The 16,797-nt window shown below is 35.5% G+C and overlaps 4 protein-coding genes and 1 long non-coding RNA gene across 6 annotated transcripts; 4 read left to right on the top strand and 1 right to left on the bottom strand.

The window, feature by feature from the left end:
- The first annotated feature begins 1,367 nt into the window (after nt 1-1,367).
- Sec63 (translocation protein Sec63) lies at nt 1,368-6,116 on the top strand. The gene is made up of 12 exons (XM_071717945.1): nt 1,368-1,881; nt 2,575-2,677; nt 2,831-2,945; nt 3,025-3,130; nt 3,447-3,670; nt 3,747-3,908; nt 3,992-4,220; nt 4,296-4,441; nt 4,528-4,675; nt 4,797-5,286; nt 5,388-5,679; nt 5,766-6,116. The coding sequence occupies exons 1-12, from the start codon at nt 1,758-1,760 to the stop codon at nt 5,904-5,906; spliced, it is 2,280 nt and encodes a 759-aa protein (XP_071574046.1). The 5' UTR covers nt 1,368-1,757; the 3' UTR covers nt 5,907-6,116.
- Ikkbeta (I-kappaB kinase beta) lies at nt 6,093-10,956 on the bottom strand. Of its 2 annotated transcripts, XM_071717956.1 has the most exons (14): nt 10,836-10,956; nt 10,439-10,720; nt 10,151-10,345; nt 9,783-9,982; nt 9,545-9,703; nt 9,228-9,445; nt 9,039-9,143; nt 8,739-8,877; nt 8,478-8,666; nt 8,201-8,409; nt 7,825-8,112; nt 7,596-7,745; nt 7,280-7,513; nt 6,093-7,207 (listed from the first exon to the last, which is right to left on the bottom strand). In XM_071717956.1, exons 3-14 carry the CDS (start codon nt 10,248-10,250, stop codon nt 7,144-7,146), a joined length of 2,055 nt encoding a protein of 684 aa, XP_071574057.1. In that variant the 5' UTR covers nt 10,251-10,345; nt 10,439-10,720; nt 10,836-10,956; the 3' UTR covers nt 6,093-7,143. The 2 variants fall into 2 exon arrangements, with proteins under 2 accessions (XP_071574057.1, XP_071574065.1); XM_071717964.1 differs by lacking the exons at nt 10,439-10,720; nt 10,836-10,956 and having other exon boundaries at nt 9,783-9,950; nt 10,151-10,343.
- On the top strand, nt 10,833-12,857 carry LOC139779706 (uncharacterized). The gene is made up of 3 exons (XR_011719966.1): nt 10,833-11,295; nt 12,382-12,570; nt 12,718-12,857. It is a non-coding gene; the product is annotated as an uncharacterized lncRNA (long non-coding RNA).
- A 115-nt stretch (nt 12,858-12,972) lies between these two features.
- Nucleotides 12,973-15,085, top strand: LOC139779621 (polycomb protein EED). Its single transcript, XM_071718028.1, has 2 exons — nt 12,973-13,113; nt 13,202-15,085. The coding sequence occupies exon 2, from the start codon at nt 13,223-13,225 to the stop codon at nt 14,498-14,500; it is 1,278 nt and encodes a 425-aa protein (XP_071574129.1). The 5' UTR covers nt 12,973-13,113; nt 13,202-13,222; the 3' UTR covers nt 14,501-15,085.
- A 118-nt stretch (nt 15,086-15,203) lies between these two features.
- Nucleotides 15,204-16,786, top strand: Sel (canopy family protein seele). Its single transcript, XM_071718138.1, has 5 exons — nt 15,204-15,420; nt 15,520-15,607; nt 15,695-15,810; nt 15,965-16,171; nt 16,244-16,786. Exons 2-5 carry the CDS (start codon nt 15,520-15,522, stop codon nt 16,442-16,444), a joined length of 612 nt encoding a protein of 203 aa, XP_071574239.1. The 5' UTR covers nt 15,204-15,420; the 3' UTR covers nt 16,445-16,786.
- The last annotated feature ends 11 nt before the right edge of the window (nt 16,787-16,797 follow it).

The following is a 16,797-nucleotide window of genomic DNA, read 5'->3' as shown; positions in this document are numbered from 1 at the left end:
TTTGAACTTCGAGTGAAGAGAGAGAGAGAGAGAGAAAGGAGAAATTTTCGAGGCTCAATTCTTGAAGATGCGACGAACGCAGCAAAAGAACAATTAATTGCTCCGTTACAATTGACACGTCTCTAACTTGTTTTTTTTCTTTCGACTATTTGAATGTATTCGACTGTTAGTCACAAAAACCGTACCTTGTAATTTGAGCCTGAAAATCGGGCTCTCATTTTTTTAGAACTTACGAAGCTGCAGATCGAGATACGTATATAAAAGATCTCGCGATAGTATACCACGGAGATAATAGGCTCGGAGTGCCTGTGCCATCGATCAAACTCCGATTAATTTAATCAGTGATCGATTCAATTGACGGAATTGCTCAAAGCAAAATTTCGAATAATTTGAATTATATAATTCATCCTCTCTCTCTTCTCTAATATATAATTTCTCTTTTTGTGTCAAACAAGAAATTAAGAGTTGTAGGTATATATATATTATAATCGGAGTTTGATCGCTTTCAGAGAGTGCTGTACTTGCGGACGGGCAAGTCTTCGTGAAACAACCGGATGGGAATTTATTGCTCGATTAGGACACAGCTTTTGCAGTTCTGCCCCTCCTGCTGCCCCCGTTTCTCGCTCCAAATTGGACGAATTTCACGGCGTGCGACGAGGCGAGGCCGGCGAGGCCGCCGGCCGGTTGTTTCCCGGTTTCTTTCTTTGCGCACCACACTATTATATCGTCTTGTTCACGGGGGTAAAAAACCGTATGAAAAAAAACCCGTTATTTGGCGGCAGCAAAATACGGAGCCTCCTCGGCGCACTCGACCTGCGGTCTGCGGCGCGCCTTTTCTCTCGTTGCACTTTATTCCTCTTACCGCTCTTCTCGCCGCAAAGTCCAAAAAGATACGTTATCTGTTTTATTTTCAACACTCAAAGAATTTGCAAAACGGTTACGTCAGAGAGTACTCAGAGTACACACGTGGACTCGCAAACTTATTCGAATTTCTGAAAAGTTTTATTCGATTTCTCCTCTTTCTCGTGTCTTTTCCATTTCAAATTGCGGGAAAAACGTATAATAGCGTTAAGAAAGTTCGACGGATACTGTTCCGTTTAAACTTCAGTACTGCACTCTCTGCTAAGACGAAATACAAAAGGGGAATACAAGTGTAATTACAAAACGAGGAAATTGAATGAATCTCGAGTCTCATTCGTTTCTTATCGGCCATTCTCGACGCGCGTGATGATGTTTGCGCGCGTAACTTGATTTCTCGCGTTGACTCTTCCCGCGGGCGGCGAAGTCGACGTCATTGATGATCGTCGTCGTCGTCGTCGTCGTCGGCAGTCGTCGCGAGTCGTCGCGAGTCGTCGCCACTCGCCACTCGCCAGTCGTCGCGCGTACGTACATTCGTACATACATGCGTTAGCGTGCGTCGGAGTCGATAGTGCGCGAAGAAGCGGAGCGAAGCGGAGCGAAGCGGAGCGAAGCGGACTAGCGGAGCGGACTCACATCAGCGGAGCGGACCGGCTGAGGCACGGCCACGGCGCGCGCGGTGCTTGCCGAGTGGCGAGTGCTGAGTTGGCACTGTTGGCAGTCTTGACAGGGCAGTCCCGCGCCGCAGGTCCCGCTGGCGCTAACTGTTGATTTGCATGTCGTACGGCACGTCCGTGGTCCGTGTCCGTGAATCCGCAGCCCGCGCGAGCCCGGATAATGTTACGAATGAATGTACTTATACGGTCTACTTAAAACAACGCCGCAGTACTTAATGAGCGATGAGTGGACAGAAGTTCCAGTATGACGAGAGCGGAGGGACATTCTTTTACTTCCTGCTCTCGTTCTTGGCGCTACTGCTGGTACCCGGGACTTACTACCTCTGGCCACGTTGCCCGAAGCAAGGTTAGAGATTCGAGTGAGACAGACAGAGAGAGAGAGAGAGAGAGGGAGGGAGAGAGAGAGGGAGGGAGGGAGAAAGATCAAGGCAAACTCCATTTTTCAGACCAAGTAATTTACACGTTACCCGCGGTAACGCGCGGCCGATGTAACTGGTAACGACGTATACGTTCCACGTACATGACGGACGAGTACCGTTTCCTGTACTCTCGATTTACGTTCTGCTCCACTTTGGTCCTTTACCTATTCCTCATTCTTTCACGGAAACTCAGCGCCAAACTCGCCCAATCTGCGAGGATAAAAATGCCCGAATAAATTATCTAGTTATTTAATTGTTCAATCTTATATATAATCTATATATATTTAGAAAATTAAGTAATTTCAAGTCGTATGTAGATATGATATGTTATGATCCTGACTTCTTCAGACCACAAAAGTTTAAGGCAATATGTCCTATGTTTTGTGTCAAAATTTATATGAAAGTCTTGTAACATATTATTTGAACAATGAATAGACAAAAAATATGTGTACATACCTTTTGATTAACACTATTGTTCGAGTTTTAGCGTTTCACGTAATGACATTCAACCATAAGTATCGTGACAAAATATCTTTATTTTTAACCAGTTTTTCAAACTTTGTGGTTTAATTTAAAGATGTGTAGATCATAGGAATAATATCAATTTAAATTTTATTCAGATCCTGATCAGTTAGCCAAAGAATGCCAATGTGATGGGTGCAAAAAGAAAAAGGTTATTCTTCAAGCGAACAAACCTTGGAAGGAAACCAAGGCCTTATTTACGTAAGTTTTCATATATTATTTTTATATGTTGTATAACATTTTACTATAAGTGTAAAATAATATAAATTACATTTATACAATTGTAAAAATTATTGAAAAATTCGTTGCCCTTTTATATTATATTTATATGTAATTAATATAATGTTATTACAGGAAATTTCTAATCATTCTGGGATGGGCTATCTTGATACTTTTAGCCTATAAGGTGTCCCAATTTGATTACGAAATGGCCAACTTTGATCCGTATGAAATATTAAGTATACCGCCTGTGAGTATGAAATATAATTTTTATACGTACCGTTAGTTTTGTTGCGTGACAAAAATTAATGCCCAAGTTCCAATTGTAGGGTTCTTCCCAAGGTGAAATTAAGAAAGCTTATCGCAAGCTTTCCTTAATTCTTCATCCCGATAAAGAAACAGGAAATGAGAAAGCTTTTATGAAATTAACTAAAGGTAAGGAATAACAAACATAGTGTCTGCACAGATCTTACATACGGTGTAAATATTGAGTATATGTTGCGTGCTATTAAATATATTTAATAAATTTTTAACACATTTATCGCACATGATAATAATACAGCACAGGAAAGGTCGATAAAAATCGTTAGAGCTGTTAGAGTATCCGAACTGGAAATTAATCCTATAACAGTTAAAAATTAGATATTTGATATTAATTTTTCAAAATTATTCCAAGATCAAGTTGCTACTACTAATATTTTAAATCTTGATATAAACTAACAGTTGTTTTTTTTTCTATTAACAAAAATAGCTTACCAAGCTTTAACGGACGACGAAGCACGAAAAAACTGGGAAAAATATGGAAATCCGGATGGTCCAGGGGCAATGAGTTTTGGTATAGCTTTGCCTTCCTGGATCGTTGAAAAAGAGAATTCAGTATGGGTCTTAGGACTATACGCATTAGTGTTCATGGTTGCTTTACCGACGGTTGTAGGAATGTGGTGGTACAAGAGTATTCGCTACACTGGTGATCAAGTAATTGGCATTTTTATGCCACATTTTTATTTGTGACAAATTTTCAGTTGTTATATATATTTAAATTTATCTTTAGGTTCTCCTCACAACGACCGAAATGTATTACTTTTTCTTCGTGAAAACGCCGTCTATGTCATTGAAGAGAGTCATCATGATACTCGCTGCTTCCTTTGAATTCTTCAAGAAACGTAACGCCGAAATAGTCGAGAGACATTCTGACAGCGAAGAAGTTCCTTCGGTATACATTTAATTATATTTCATGATCTTTCTTAGAGATGAATAATGATTTTACTATATATATTTTTTGTTTTACATATTCAGCTTATCAAACAACTACCTAACTTAGGAGAAAAAAACAAAGAAGTACCATTATGCCACTTGTATTCAATTAAAGCTAGAGCACTACTGCATGCGCATTTATCTCGCATACCACTAAATCCTGAGACATTGGATAAAGACAGACAGTATATCGTAAAGAAATGTCCATATTTGATTCAAGAAATGGTTGCTTGTGTCCATCAAGTTATACTTTTAGCTTATGCCAGAAGAGGTAAGCATTTTTTTTCAAAATAGCTTTATGATACATATATACATGAAATAAACGATCAATGGGCTTTTTTTATAGTACCGCGAGTACCAACCATAACGACTATAGAGAACTGTATGAAACTGTGTCCAATGATCGTCCAAGGATTCTGGGAGTTTAAAAACCCTCTCCTTCAATTACCACACATAACGGAGGACAATTTAAAATACTTCCACGCAAAGAAGGTATTAATGACAGCGAATTCTACCCGTTGCGATAATGTTTTTATCATTATCGATGAAAATCACTTAACAATGTGACTTTTCCTTAGCGTCAAATCAAAAGTCTTCAACAATTTGCACAATTGAAAGGAGAAGAACGAAGACTGATACTTAGAAATCTGTCCGACAGTCAGTACGAAGATATTATGAAGGTTCTTGGAAATATGCCATACATTGACTTTAAAGTACGATCCGAAGGTAATTGATATATTAGTTATTTTCTTGTACTTCTGTAAAACGTTTGTATTAACTAGAACAACATAATTTATGCGGTATTATATTCTTTATAACTTACTTAATGTATTTCAATCTATTTCAGTAATCGATGATGAGAATCCTACCGTCTACACTGCTGGTGCTATTGTAACGGTAACGGTATCGCTTACGCGAAAAGACATGAAGCATCTCTTTGGAAATGATTCTGTCAATGAACAAACGATAATTGACGATAACAAAGGCGGTGAAGCAATTGAAGAAGCCTCAGAGGAACAAAATCAATCGACAAAAACTGCAAAGCCAGCATGGCTTAAACAAAAGAAAGGCCAAAAGAAGTCGCATAAAAAGGGTACCAATAAAAAGTTAGCTCCTGCTAAAAATACACAGGCACAGTCTCAAGCTGTGGCTAACAATACTCAGCACAGCAATACTCCTAATGCGAGAAAGAAGGATGATAAGACGGAGAAAGAGTCTTCCAAGGAGAAATTGTCGGATGTCAGTGACAGTGAAGCCGAGAGCGATCGAAGTGACGACGAAGATAGTCACGACAAAAAGGACGCGTCTCACGATGACGACGATACCGAATGGGAAAAGTAAGAGGAATATTTATACGTATTTTTTACGTCATATATTAAATCATTATTTATATATTTCGCTCATAGCTGAATTTAACATTCCATTTTCTTTTAAACAGATTCCAACAGAGAATCTCCAAGCGGGAGAGAGTGTTGGAGGGAAGGAGTAATTTGTCACATGAAGTGCATTGTCCACTCTTTCCCGATGTTAAGCAAGAGTATTGGTGGGTCTATATCTGTGATCGCAAAAGTCAAACGCTGTTAACAACCCCTATACACGTCACATCCTTAGCACAATTTGAGGAGATTCAATTAAGATTTACGGCACCACGCTGGCCAGGCCTTTATACATTTACCGTGTGTCTACGTAGCGATTCGTATCTGGGCTTTGATCAAGCTCAAGACATTAAAGTGAGTTATTTAACAATTCAAGTAACCCAGCAAAAAACCTCATTTCTTATTATTTATATTTGTAACGATGCGACGATGCTTTATAGTTGGACGTGAAGGAGGCACCAGAAATACCGACCGAACATCCGCAATGGGACATTTCGGATGAAGAAACTGCGGAAGATGTGGATGCAGCTGATGAACATTCCGAATTCACAACCGACGAGGACATTAGTGACAATGAATAATAGCTATTTCTCACATGTGATCGGAATAGATATTCTAAAAGTCCGCATTTTCCTCTTTTTTTACTTCTCAAGTTAATGTACAATGGACTTTTATACGTGGAATTGCATAATCGTTGATGTATGTGGACAATCTAGAAAAATAGTCTGGTGTGTAAGATTTGTCAGTGTGGAGAAAGTAATAGTGAATAAAGAGCATAATATTTATTTTAACATCGTTGTTCAATCCTCAATTTGGATGTGTTCAATCCTTAATTGAGATCTGTATACAGTTTTCTAATAAAATATATGAGTACAAAAAATATTGTATCTATCCACATTAAGATGCATCTCTTGTTAGAATCGTTGAGCGAACGTGTTCTTCACGTTTAACAACGACTATAACAGTATACAAAAGTAACAGGTATCATAAAATCTGGGTTAAGCGAAAGTAGTAAAAGATATTTAAGCTACACACACACATATATAAAGCACACAAAAGATCATTCAACCGTTGCACTTTTTATCATAGACACTATAAATTTAAAGTATTCGCCGATCTATCACAAAGGCAGTCTGAATGAATATCGACAACTAGATAGATATCTGACATATGGTAACAATGAGAACGATGAGTGTAATATTTCGTGCAATGCAAGTGAGTACATTTCATTTTTTTTTATACAATAGATATCCATTGTCTACATTAGATATCACAACTGTATTTCAGATACTTAAAATCTATTTTATACTCTACCTTTCCCTAAGTATTATGGTTGTTGCGCTTGAAAGGGGTAAGTTATTGTCTAAGAAAAATATATCAACGTCAAATAACAATAAAATTATTTCGCACATATAAGCTATTCACATCTGTATTCACATTGTGTATTAAGCTAAATAACAATATTTATATTTATTTTTCTTATTTTTCTAAAATATTTATAAAAATTAATTTTTATATATCTAGTATATATTGCGCGTGTGTGTAAGATGATTGCAAGGTCAGTCTCTTTTTATAAAAATTAAAATTATAAAAGTACTTTATATTTTAACAAACTTTTCTAAACAGGTCAGAACGATAGATATCAAGCAATAAAATTGGAGCAACTGTTGAACAAGCCTGTCTATACGTTTGTTAAGACTGATAAACATGCCAATATTAAATGGGGTGTACGGCATTATGTTCCACGTACATTAAGATAAACAGACTTCAAGAATTGAATATATTTCGGATTAATACAGATGTGAGCGATATCTTTAATCACGGGTCCAATTTAACCACTTCAAGATATTTTTTTTTTATTTGAGTCATCAATTTGTCCAACCTAAGAAGAGAGATAGAATATAAGATAAATCTGTATTAAAATTGAACAATATCATAAGAAAAGGAGACTTACATGTAACGTGTGATCAAATTATCATATATCACATTATCCTCTGATTGAATAACACTATCTAATTCAGTGGTAGAGATATTTAAAGATTGATAGTTGTTAGATTGCTGAGAGACACTATTAGTGTCCGATTGTGTGATTCTTTGATATTCTTCCCAATATAATTTCGTCATGGCAGTGACAGAAATAAATACTTTTTCTAGTTTTGACAGTTCATCTTGCAATTTATCTATTTGCCTGTTGAAAATACATATTAAAAGTACAATATATATAAAATACATATGAAATGTATAATTTACGATAAATAAACTTTTAGTACCTTGTAATATCAATGATATTTTTATTACGAAGTTGCGTTTCACGCGCAGTCACAAATGAAAACACTAATTTCGACATGTTCAATGGCTTTGCTGTTTTATGTAGACTTTCTTTCTTGAATTTTAGATATATATCACATATCTTATCATACCTATAAAGATAATATAAGAGAGAATATTAAAATATAAAACATTTTATATAACAATCATCTGTAACACATTTATACTTACAACTCTGATAAATTCCCTATATGATCAATAGCTTGAGCTCGATCTCTCAATCTATTATTATCTTCCTTCAGAGACATAAACTTCATCTTTATCTGATCTGCTGCACTAACCAATTTACTAACTTTGTCAAAATAAATTTGTACTTTTCTTTTATCAGTGGTGTCTTCATCCGTCATGTTCATATATTTCATACGAATCGTATGTACTTGTTCTATAAGAATCTTTATATTTTCCAATGTCTTCTCCATGTTCGTATTAAACATATCGATTTTTTGATGTAATAAGTCTCTGAAATATGCAAAAATATTATCTATACTAATACTTAACAGAAGGTACAATTTTACAATTTTATAGCAATATTATATAAAAAACTTACACATTTATACTAAGCGCAAAAATGTACAATTGAAATAAATACATTTCTTTTTTCGTAAAATATATTGTATAGCGATAATAATTTTTCAATATTTCATAATTCAACTCATTTTTTGATTGTGTCATCATTTTCTCCACTGCTGTAGGAATACTTAATGTAGGTATATCTTCTATCAAACATCCATTTTTGAAAAGAAAAAAAACATGATCCTACAAGCAAAATTGTAATAAATTTAAAAATAGCATTTTACTTTATGTTACAAGTTGATAATACATACATTAATTTGTGACGCAAGTGATGCAGTACTTTCAGTCAGTATTGCACCTTTGTAGTCAGTTAACACTTGATGCTTAATTTCAATATTAGTATCTCTTTCTATTAACAACTGAAGATCTCTGAGAGTAGTACTGCTATCAATTTCATATGTATTAATTTTGTAAAATGGCATACAGAAGACATATAGTATCTATATATAAAAAATACAAATTAAACAAGAAAAACAGAAAAGGAATAAAATATACTTGATTATTATACATACTTTGTTTGATAATGCACGTTGCAACATTGTAAATACTGCTAAATGGGACATACCAAATTCGTCGAGCATTTTACCTCTTTTATGTGGATCCCATTGTAAAACTAGCCTGAACCATTGGACTATTTTGTTTCGAAAACAACTGAGAAACGAGAAAAAATATTATATACCCTGCTAAATATGTATATAAAAATTATCAAATAAAAGATATATAAATTTTATTTTTGCTTTCTACAAAAGAAAGTACTTTATTTAATATTGCATACATATCGTGATTATAGAAAGAGAAAATGAGATTCTTACTCCGATAAATGAGTTGGATTTTGAATATCTTTCCCAAAAATGACTTTCCCTTCTGACTCATAAGCGTGAATATCATCATAACTCTTATTCTTAATGTATTTCATCCTATAAAATGACATTAAGTTTAAAGCTTGACATTTGTATCATTTTTTTAAATGAATATACTCCATTATATTCTTCACTTTTTACCATTCCATAGTATGTTGCATTGTTGGTAAAAATGGTCTTGTTCCAGTTACAAGTTCATAAAACAATATTCCTAAGCTCCAGTAATCGACAGAGCAACTATATTTTTCTCTCCAAAGAAGTTCTGGAGCAACGTAATTTAGCGTGCCAACTAAAGAAGCAGATGTACTTGCTTCCCCAAGTTCTTTGGCATATCCGAGATCTATTAATTTATATGAGATCTGTAATACATGTATACATAAAAGTTTAATTGAATCAACGCACACAAGTCAGTAATATAAATTACTACAATATAAATCATTTTCTCATTTATATCTTACCACATTCTGTTCATCTTGTAAAATTATGTTCTCTGGCTTTAAATCTCGATGAGTTATGTTATGTAAATGTAAATATTCCACAGCTGATGAGATCTCACTCATTACTTTGATTGCTTCTGTTTCACTAATTCCACAACAATTTTCTGGTTGATTTAAAATCTACAAAAGAAGGAAATACTGTTACTTTACATTACCAGAAGAACAATTTATATATAGATCAACTTAAACAAAATACAACTTTTCTCAAATCTCCTTTTTTGCAATATTCCATACAGAGAATCGGCAGATTTTCTTCGACATTTGGAAGCTTAAATGGAATACATCCTGTTCTTACGATGTTTGGATGCTTCAAGCGTTTCATTATATCAACTTCGTTGGCCCATCTCTTTCGTTGTATTGGCGTTAACTGTGAATAATTCCATTTGCATTTTTTTATTGCTGAAATCATAATTAACAATTTTATTTTATATATATATATATATATATATATATATATTCATTATACAGTATTATAAGTTTGTCTGTATGCATGATTCCTCTCAGAGAATTCTTCAAAATAAGATGTGTTCTTTTTACATTTATATTTTAATTATACTAAAATATTACCAATCTTTTTGCCACTTGGATCGTGTATCCAGAGCTCAACAGTTCCGAAGCCCCCAGTACCCAGAACACGATTTAGCTTCCAACCATCAGTTGACGTCATCTCGAGTGTAAGATAAATTTCGTTTCAGCTATGTATGTACGTAGCTATGTATGTAGATCGAGGGCTAAATAATTCTCAGTAGACGTGACACCATGCTGATAAGGTAAATAAAAGTTTTATGTTATTTTTCATTTAGAAAAGCATAAATTGCAAGTTAAATACACCGTTCAACAATTGGAATTTCTTACCAGAAATGCATTAGCGCAGCACGAAGAGAGATTATTTCGTGACACACACGTAAACGTTTTTCTAACAATGTTATCAAAACCTGCTATTAACCTGCATAACTTCACTGACTTCACACTTCAACATTCTTTGAAGTTAGCAAACATTAGACCCAGCAGCTCAATCTCATTCGTCGTGAAGTGAAACGTATACCGATTGGTTACTAATGGTTACTTAATGCGCACGTGACTACCTATATAAAATTTTGTCACAATGTGTAGTCCATTTTTTTTCTCACCCTAGTCCTAGTGATACAAAAAGAATTAATGATCGACAATTTAATAAACTTGGCAACTGTAATCTCTCGTTTAATTGATAGGAAACATGTATTTTAACCTTTCAAGAAGTAGATATACGTACCCTTCTCCGTCTTTCTCTAATGACACTTGATGTGACCTGATGCTGATGACACCCTCTGACACCCTCGATGTATACGTGACTGAGACTTGACAGCTGTTGACAGCCTTCTGTGACAGCGTCTGCTAGGATTTTCCTTACTGCACATGCGCGAGATTGTGCCTCCATCTCACATCGCATCGCTGAAACACTTGAATGTAGCTTGAAATTGGCTTGAATGCTGAGTGCCGTGTGCCGTCGCCCGTCAACAATCATGGCCGAGATCCTTAAAAGCGGCACAGTTCGGAGAAGCGAGTGTCTGATTGCTTTTATGGTGCGTCTGTGACGGTAAAAAGAAGAAAAGAAAGTTTTACTGTTCGCACTCCTGCATATCTTGCATATTTTCGAGAAAAAGAGTGAAAGTCCGTCGCTCTTAGCACGCTACGCAAGATTTGTTTGCGAATGTTCGGCTTCAGTTTTGCCGGTACTTATTCATTATACAGGCGTCAATTTTCTTATTTTCTTCCACTTGAAAGAACAGCGATTTTTAACATAAAATGGTTCTACATGGATTTCCACGTGAAGCGAAATTCATCCCACACCGCCTGGTGCTTGCAGGACGAAACGAGGTTTATCATTCCACATGAGTTTCAAGCTTTCCGCATCAACTGTACAATGATAGGCCTTGTTTCATTCCTGCACTGGGTGATGTGGAGTGGATTTTGCTTCGCGTGGAAAGTTGGAAACCTATGTGAAACCATACAATAATGGACCTTGTTCCACCCTGCAGCACCAGGTGGTGTAGGATGGACCTTGCTCTATGTGGAAAGTTGGAAACCTATAGGCCATATGGAACCATTTTAATGTAATAAATTGTATACAAAAATGAAACTAGAAACCATGACCTCAACAATTATATATGTCAAGGCCATTGAAGCCGAGTTCAATTGGAAGTGGCGTCCGTATAATGAGACAAACACATGGACTACGTTTACACGGCCTGATTTACGCCAAGTTATAACATTGATGTTATAACTTCGGCGTAAATTGGATCGTGTAAACGTAGTCATTGCCTCAGTTTTCTGGTGTCAAGATATAACGTGATGTATATGTATATATTTGATAAATGTTCTAACCTATACTATTGAATGATAAATTGAATTTTAATTTATTTGGCCAGAGTTATTTTGAAAGTATAAGTAGCATTTGTTCTTATTACATCAACAAATAAATTAATATTTTATCTTTTTATCACACAGTCCAGTCCATCAGAAAGTTATTGTAATTTCTGATTGGAATATATCCTTCAAATTACTATATCTTTTTTTTTATTATGAAAATTATGGGATTTGTAGGAAATAATAATATATTTAATACAGTGTTTTTAGTAAATTCTATAATTAGAAATAAAAGTGACTTTGTGCAAAAATAAGTGAAAAATATGCAGACAAAAAATGTTATCTTCTTGCAGTTCATGTCACAGTTTATTGAACATTTTGTATATTAGCACAACACATTTAATATGTAATTCTCGCAATAAATATATTTATTATATAGAACATCTTTCCAGATAGTAGGATCAGCTGAATTATGCGAGAAAATATCAGAGGGCTTACATCAAAGTGCGAGAGAAAGGAAGTGGCATATATCTGTACATCAGTGTGAATCTATTAACGACGTTATAAAAGCGAGGATAGATATCTCTGTGGATTTTATCATTTTTGCTTTTGACTTAAGAGCTTCACACACCTTGTCAGAAGTAAGTTTCTTTTGTACAAATAATTTTTAACGCAATTTTATTATATTAAATAGTTTTTTATCTTTAGTTACTTATTACTTATTATTAATTAATGATTATATATTGAAAGAAATCGATGTTTATTATTGTTAATAATTTTTAAGATAGAAACTAACATAGCCACGATAGATGAATACTACATAGTCTCTGGTGCAGCCTGCCTAGTAAATTGCAATGGAATATCTAATGTTATGGGATTGATTCATAAATCAAAGAAACTTTGTCACAAGTATAATATTCGTTTTCTCTCCGCTAACATTTCTGTAAGTCTATGTTGAAAGTTATATTACACATACATTATAATTTATATATTTTAATTATGTGTATTTAAAAATGTATTTTTCATTTTAGAATACGCAAGCCTGCGTCTCTTTAGGAAGTAGAATCCTCAATATAACGGAAGGAATATTGGGATTAAACAGTGGTATACCAGTTATTGGAACTGTCGCACAGTATAACTAGGTTACAGAGAGAGAGTGAGGTGTTACATAGGGTGATTAGCAGGTAATTTACATCACATTTTCTCTCAAAAGTTAAATGTTAGACTGTGTGCATTGAAGAACCGTTATCAATCGTCAGTAATATTATTTAGATCATTAAAACCAGCATCGAGATGAAAAAGTCGAGTGGTAAGGCGTACGCTTCTAGTCAGGAGGACAGTGAGAATGACAGCGACGTAACAGAATGCAGCATCGGAAGCAATTCCACCGCTGGCACTCATCGTAGCGATACGCCCACTCGCAGCGCTCGTTACAAACGGAAGGGTCGTCGCAGGAGTAAAACAGCAAAGTACAAACCTTCTACAGACAAGCCATTGTATAAGTACTGCTGTAGCGTCAAGGAAGATCATGGACAACCCTTATTTGGGGTACAATTCAATTATCATTTGAAGGAAGGCGAACCGTTGATATTCGCCTCTGTAGGTAGCAATCGCGTAAGCATCTACGAGTGTCCGCAGAGCGGAAATATACGGCTGCAACAATGTTACGCCGACCCGGACACAGAGGAGAACTTTTACACGTGTGCATGGACATACGATGATCCCGGGAAGCCTTTGTTAGCTGTGGCGGGATCACGCGGAGTCATCCGAGTTATCAGTGCCTCGACAATGACTTGCATCAAGCATTATATTGGCCACGGGCATGCGATAAACGAGCTAAAGATTCATCCCAGGGATCCAAACATCCTGTTGTCTGCATCGAAAGATCATGCTTTAAGATTATGGAACATTAAAACGGACGTGTGTATCGCGATCTTTGGTGGCGTGGAGGGCCATCGAGACGAAGTCTTGAGTGCCGATTTCGATATAAGAGGCCAAAGGATTATCTCGTGCGGAATGGATCACGCTCTTAAGTTATGGTCCTTGGACAAGCCAGACATGCAGGAAGCGATAAAACAGTCCTATCATTGCAATCCCACCCGCAACGGCAGGCCCTTTGACTCGATACTCCAACATTTCCCGGACTTCACCACTCGCGACGTTCATCGAAATTACGTCGACTGCGTGAAGTGGTTCGGCGACTTTATCTTGAGCAAATCCTGCGAAAACTGTATCGTGTGCTGGAAACCGGGTAGACTCGAGGACTCGCAGCTACGCAGTGGAGAAACGAGCGCGACGGTTTTACACCGTTTCGAGTTTAAAGAATGTGACATTTGGTTTATACGTTTCTCCATGGATTTCTGGCAGCGCACGATCGCCCTGGGGAATCAAGTCGGCCGCACTTACGTTTGGGATTTAGACGTGGACGAGCCCGGGCAAGCGCGCTGTTGGTCTCTTCAGCATCCCCGTTGCACCGCGCCAATTCGACAAACCAGCCTAAGCCGTGATGGCTCCGTGTTATTGTGCGTCTGCGATGACGCGACAGTCTGGAGGTGGAATCGCGACCACTAACTCTACCCGAATCCATTTTACCATGACTAAGAAAACGTGCCTTTTCGTGCTAAGCTATATTGAATATTCGTGCTTTTTTTATAGCAATCAGTTAAATCTAGGCGAAACTTAATCTATTAATTCAGAATCCTGAAACACATGCAGTATATGTACACGCATATATAATCAAAAAATTATATTCCTGACGAATTGCCGAAAATTGAACATTTGTAATAGATTGGTATTCTCGACGGTTTTCGATGTAGCTGTAAAATTTTACATTATAAAAAAGTTACGATTAAACTACGAAAGTATATCTAGAATTATAAATGAATGAGATTATAGAAAATAGAAAATGTTTTTTTATATCTTTTGCGATATATCACAAACGATATTTGTATGTAGAGGAATTAATTCTGTTTTATAATTTTAAAAGATTTGTACAATCTGACCAGAAGTGACTGCCTTCAATTAATTGTAATGCAATTTTCACGCTAAATATAATCTAATTTCAAGATCAGACAACACTGTTAGCAACAGAGTTTATATCAGTTCATTTTTATATCTTTGTAAAACAATAAAATTAATAAACAGCTCGTATTATTATTACTGTTTAATTATTAAGATCGGATTGCAGGTGTGTATTGTATTTATTATTTTGATGGGAAAGAGTAATCTCTCCAACAAAATCATTTCAAGTTAAACAGTTGGCATCATTGGCCATCACCCAGCACAGCGCATTACCGAAGTTACACGTTACAAACTGTCATTCGTTTGTACAAATCCCGAATCCCACTAACCGCTACACGACTACACGAGATTAGAAGATGAACATTACACGTGTCGCGTGCTGTGATGCTAAGAGTTAGAAGAGAGTTTCTATTATTGTAGAAATATATAACTAAAAGTTATTGCGATTTTGTCAATACTCGACGCAGAAAGTAAGACATTTTCTTTCAAATTAATACGCGTGTGAAAGATTGCACAGTAAATACGCTTTATTTCTCGTGAGAGACATTCTAATTCACATTTCCTTGTAGATGAGAACTTTGTTGTTTTTTGGTCTATTTCTGATGGTTGCCGATGTGGAGCCCAAAGAAGTCGACCTAAAGCATTTGAGATGTTTAGGTAAGAGATCAATGCCAATTTATGTCGATCCCATTTTAACAATTAATAATAATAAATTTATCAAATAATAATTCTTGTATCTTACAGTTTGTAGGGAAACTATGAAAGAATTGGAGGAAGAAGTGCTCAGAGCTAATCCGAACAAATTAATCGACGTAGGTAATTTTAGGATGGATGCTCAAGGAAATTATATAAGTAAGAAGGTAAGAGCAGGATCAAGAAAATGTTAAGAAAAAAATGGATTATTCGTGTTAAGTTTATTAAGAATATTTTTGCTGCTTTTATGTACTTGTAAATCCATTCTTTAGTTTCATATATTCGATTTTCATAATAGAATTTGGAATTTGTTATTTTCAGATTCCGTTAGGTCAGTCGGAAACGCATATTTCGATGTTACTGGACAATATCTGCGACAAGTTGGCAGATTACGTGAGAGCGACGAGGAAATCCGACAATCAGTTAACGATCTTCAACCTCATGTCCCCGTCAGGTGGTATGAATCCTATGATGAGCGAAGTAGATATAATTCAAGATGGTGATTTAAATAAGAGCCTCCAGCATTACGTGAGTCCTGCACGTTACATTTTACCTTGACCAAATATGCGTTCTTTTTCATTAATTTGAATCGATTTTCAGTGCAGCGCTATAGTGAGTGAATTTGAGGAAGATATAGTGTCATTATACGTCAATAGCATACAAAATAAGAAAAAGGAATTTTGCACAAAGATGTCGCGTATCTGCAACGAGAATTATGTCGATGATGAAGACGACGATGATAGCGATGATGGTGATAATTATGTTGATGCAGATTTTGACATAGATAGAGATGAATTGTAAATGCATTTGGAATAATTTTTACAGTAATATTACTTATATGTGTAAGTAAAAAGAGAAGTAGATATTAAGTACCTAATTCAGCTGTTTTCATCTTGTGAAAAATTCTATGAATATTAATAAGTATTCCACATTTTACAATGCAATTAATTATTCTCAATGTTTCAAACATATTACGATTAAATGCTAAAATGCTATGTATAATTGTGGTTTAAACGTGCAACATGAAGGCAACATATCGCAGAGATTATTTCGACAGTTATAAAAATATAATTACATATTTGTATTATAAAAATGTATAAAAGAGAAAAAATCAAGTAAATATTTTCTAAATGGTCTAAATAATCTAAATATCT

The sequence above is a fragment of the Temnothorax nylanderi genome, unplaced genomic scaffold (assembly GCF_030848795.1).
Source record: "Temnothorax nylanderi isolate EJ_2023f unplaced genomic scaffold, tnyl_v1.0 TNYL_tig0006_pilon, whole genome shotgun sequence".
Classification (NCBI taxonomy): Eukaryota; Metazoa; Arthropoda; class Insecta; order Hymenoptera; family Formicidae; genus Temnothorax; species Temnothorax nylanderi.
This window is presented reverse-complemented; position numbering and strand designations above follow the sequence as displayed.

Excerpts from the sequence above, each read along its gene's own strand:
- Ikkbeta (XM_071717956.1), bottom strand. The coding sequence starts at position 10,250 with ATGACGTCAACTGATGGTTGGAAGCTAAATCGTGTTCTGGGTACTGGG. Across the intron at positions 9,446-9,544 it reads TACAAGATGAACAGAATGTG|ATCTCATATAAATTAATAGA; the intron begins GTAAGATATAAA and ends CATGTATTACAG. Across the intron at positions 8,410-8,477 it reads CACTTGCGTCACAAATTAAT|GATCATGTTTTTTTTCTTTT; the intron begins GTATGTATTATC and ends TTTTGCTTGTAG.
- Sel (XM_071718138.1), top strand. The coding sequence starts at position 15,520 with ATGAGAACTTTGTTGTTTTTTGGTCTATTTCTGATGGTTGCCGATGTG. Across the intron at positions 15,608-15,694 it reads AAAGCATTTGAGATGTTTAG|TTTGTAGGGAAACTATGAAA; the intron begins GTAAGAGATCAA and ends TGTATCTTACAG. Across the intron at positions 15,811-15,964 it reads GAAATTATATAAGTAAGAAG|ATTCCGTTAGGTCAGTCGGA; the intron begins GTAAGAGCAGGA and ends TGTTATTTTCAG.
- Sec63 (XM_071717945.1), top strand. The coding sequence starts at position 1,758 with ATGAGTGGACAGAAGTTCCAGTATGACGAGAGCGGAGGGACATTCTTT. Across the intron at positions 3,671-3,746 it reads TTCGCTACACTGGTGATCAA|GTTCTCCTCACAACGACCGA; the intron begins GTAATTGGCATT and ends ATTTATCTTTAG. Across the intron at positions 4,221-4,295 it reads TTTAGCTTATGCCAGAAGAG|TACCGCGAGTACCAACCATA; the intron begins GTAAGCATTTTT and ends CTTTTTTTATAG.
- LOC139779621 (XM_071718028.1), top strand. The coding sequence starts at position 13,223 with ATGAAAAAGTCGAGTGGTAAGGCGTACGCTTCTAGTCAGGAGGACAGT.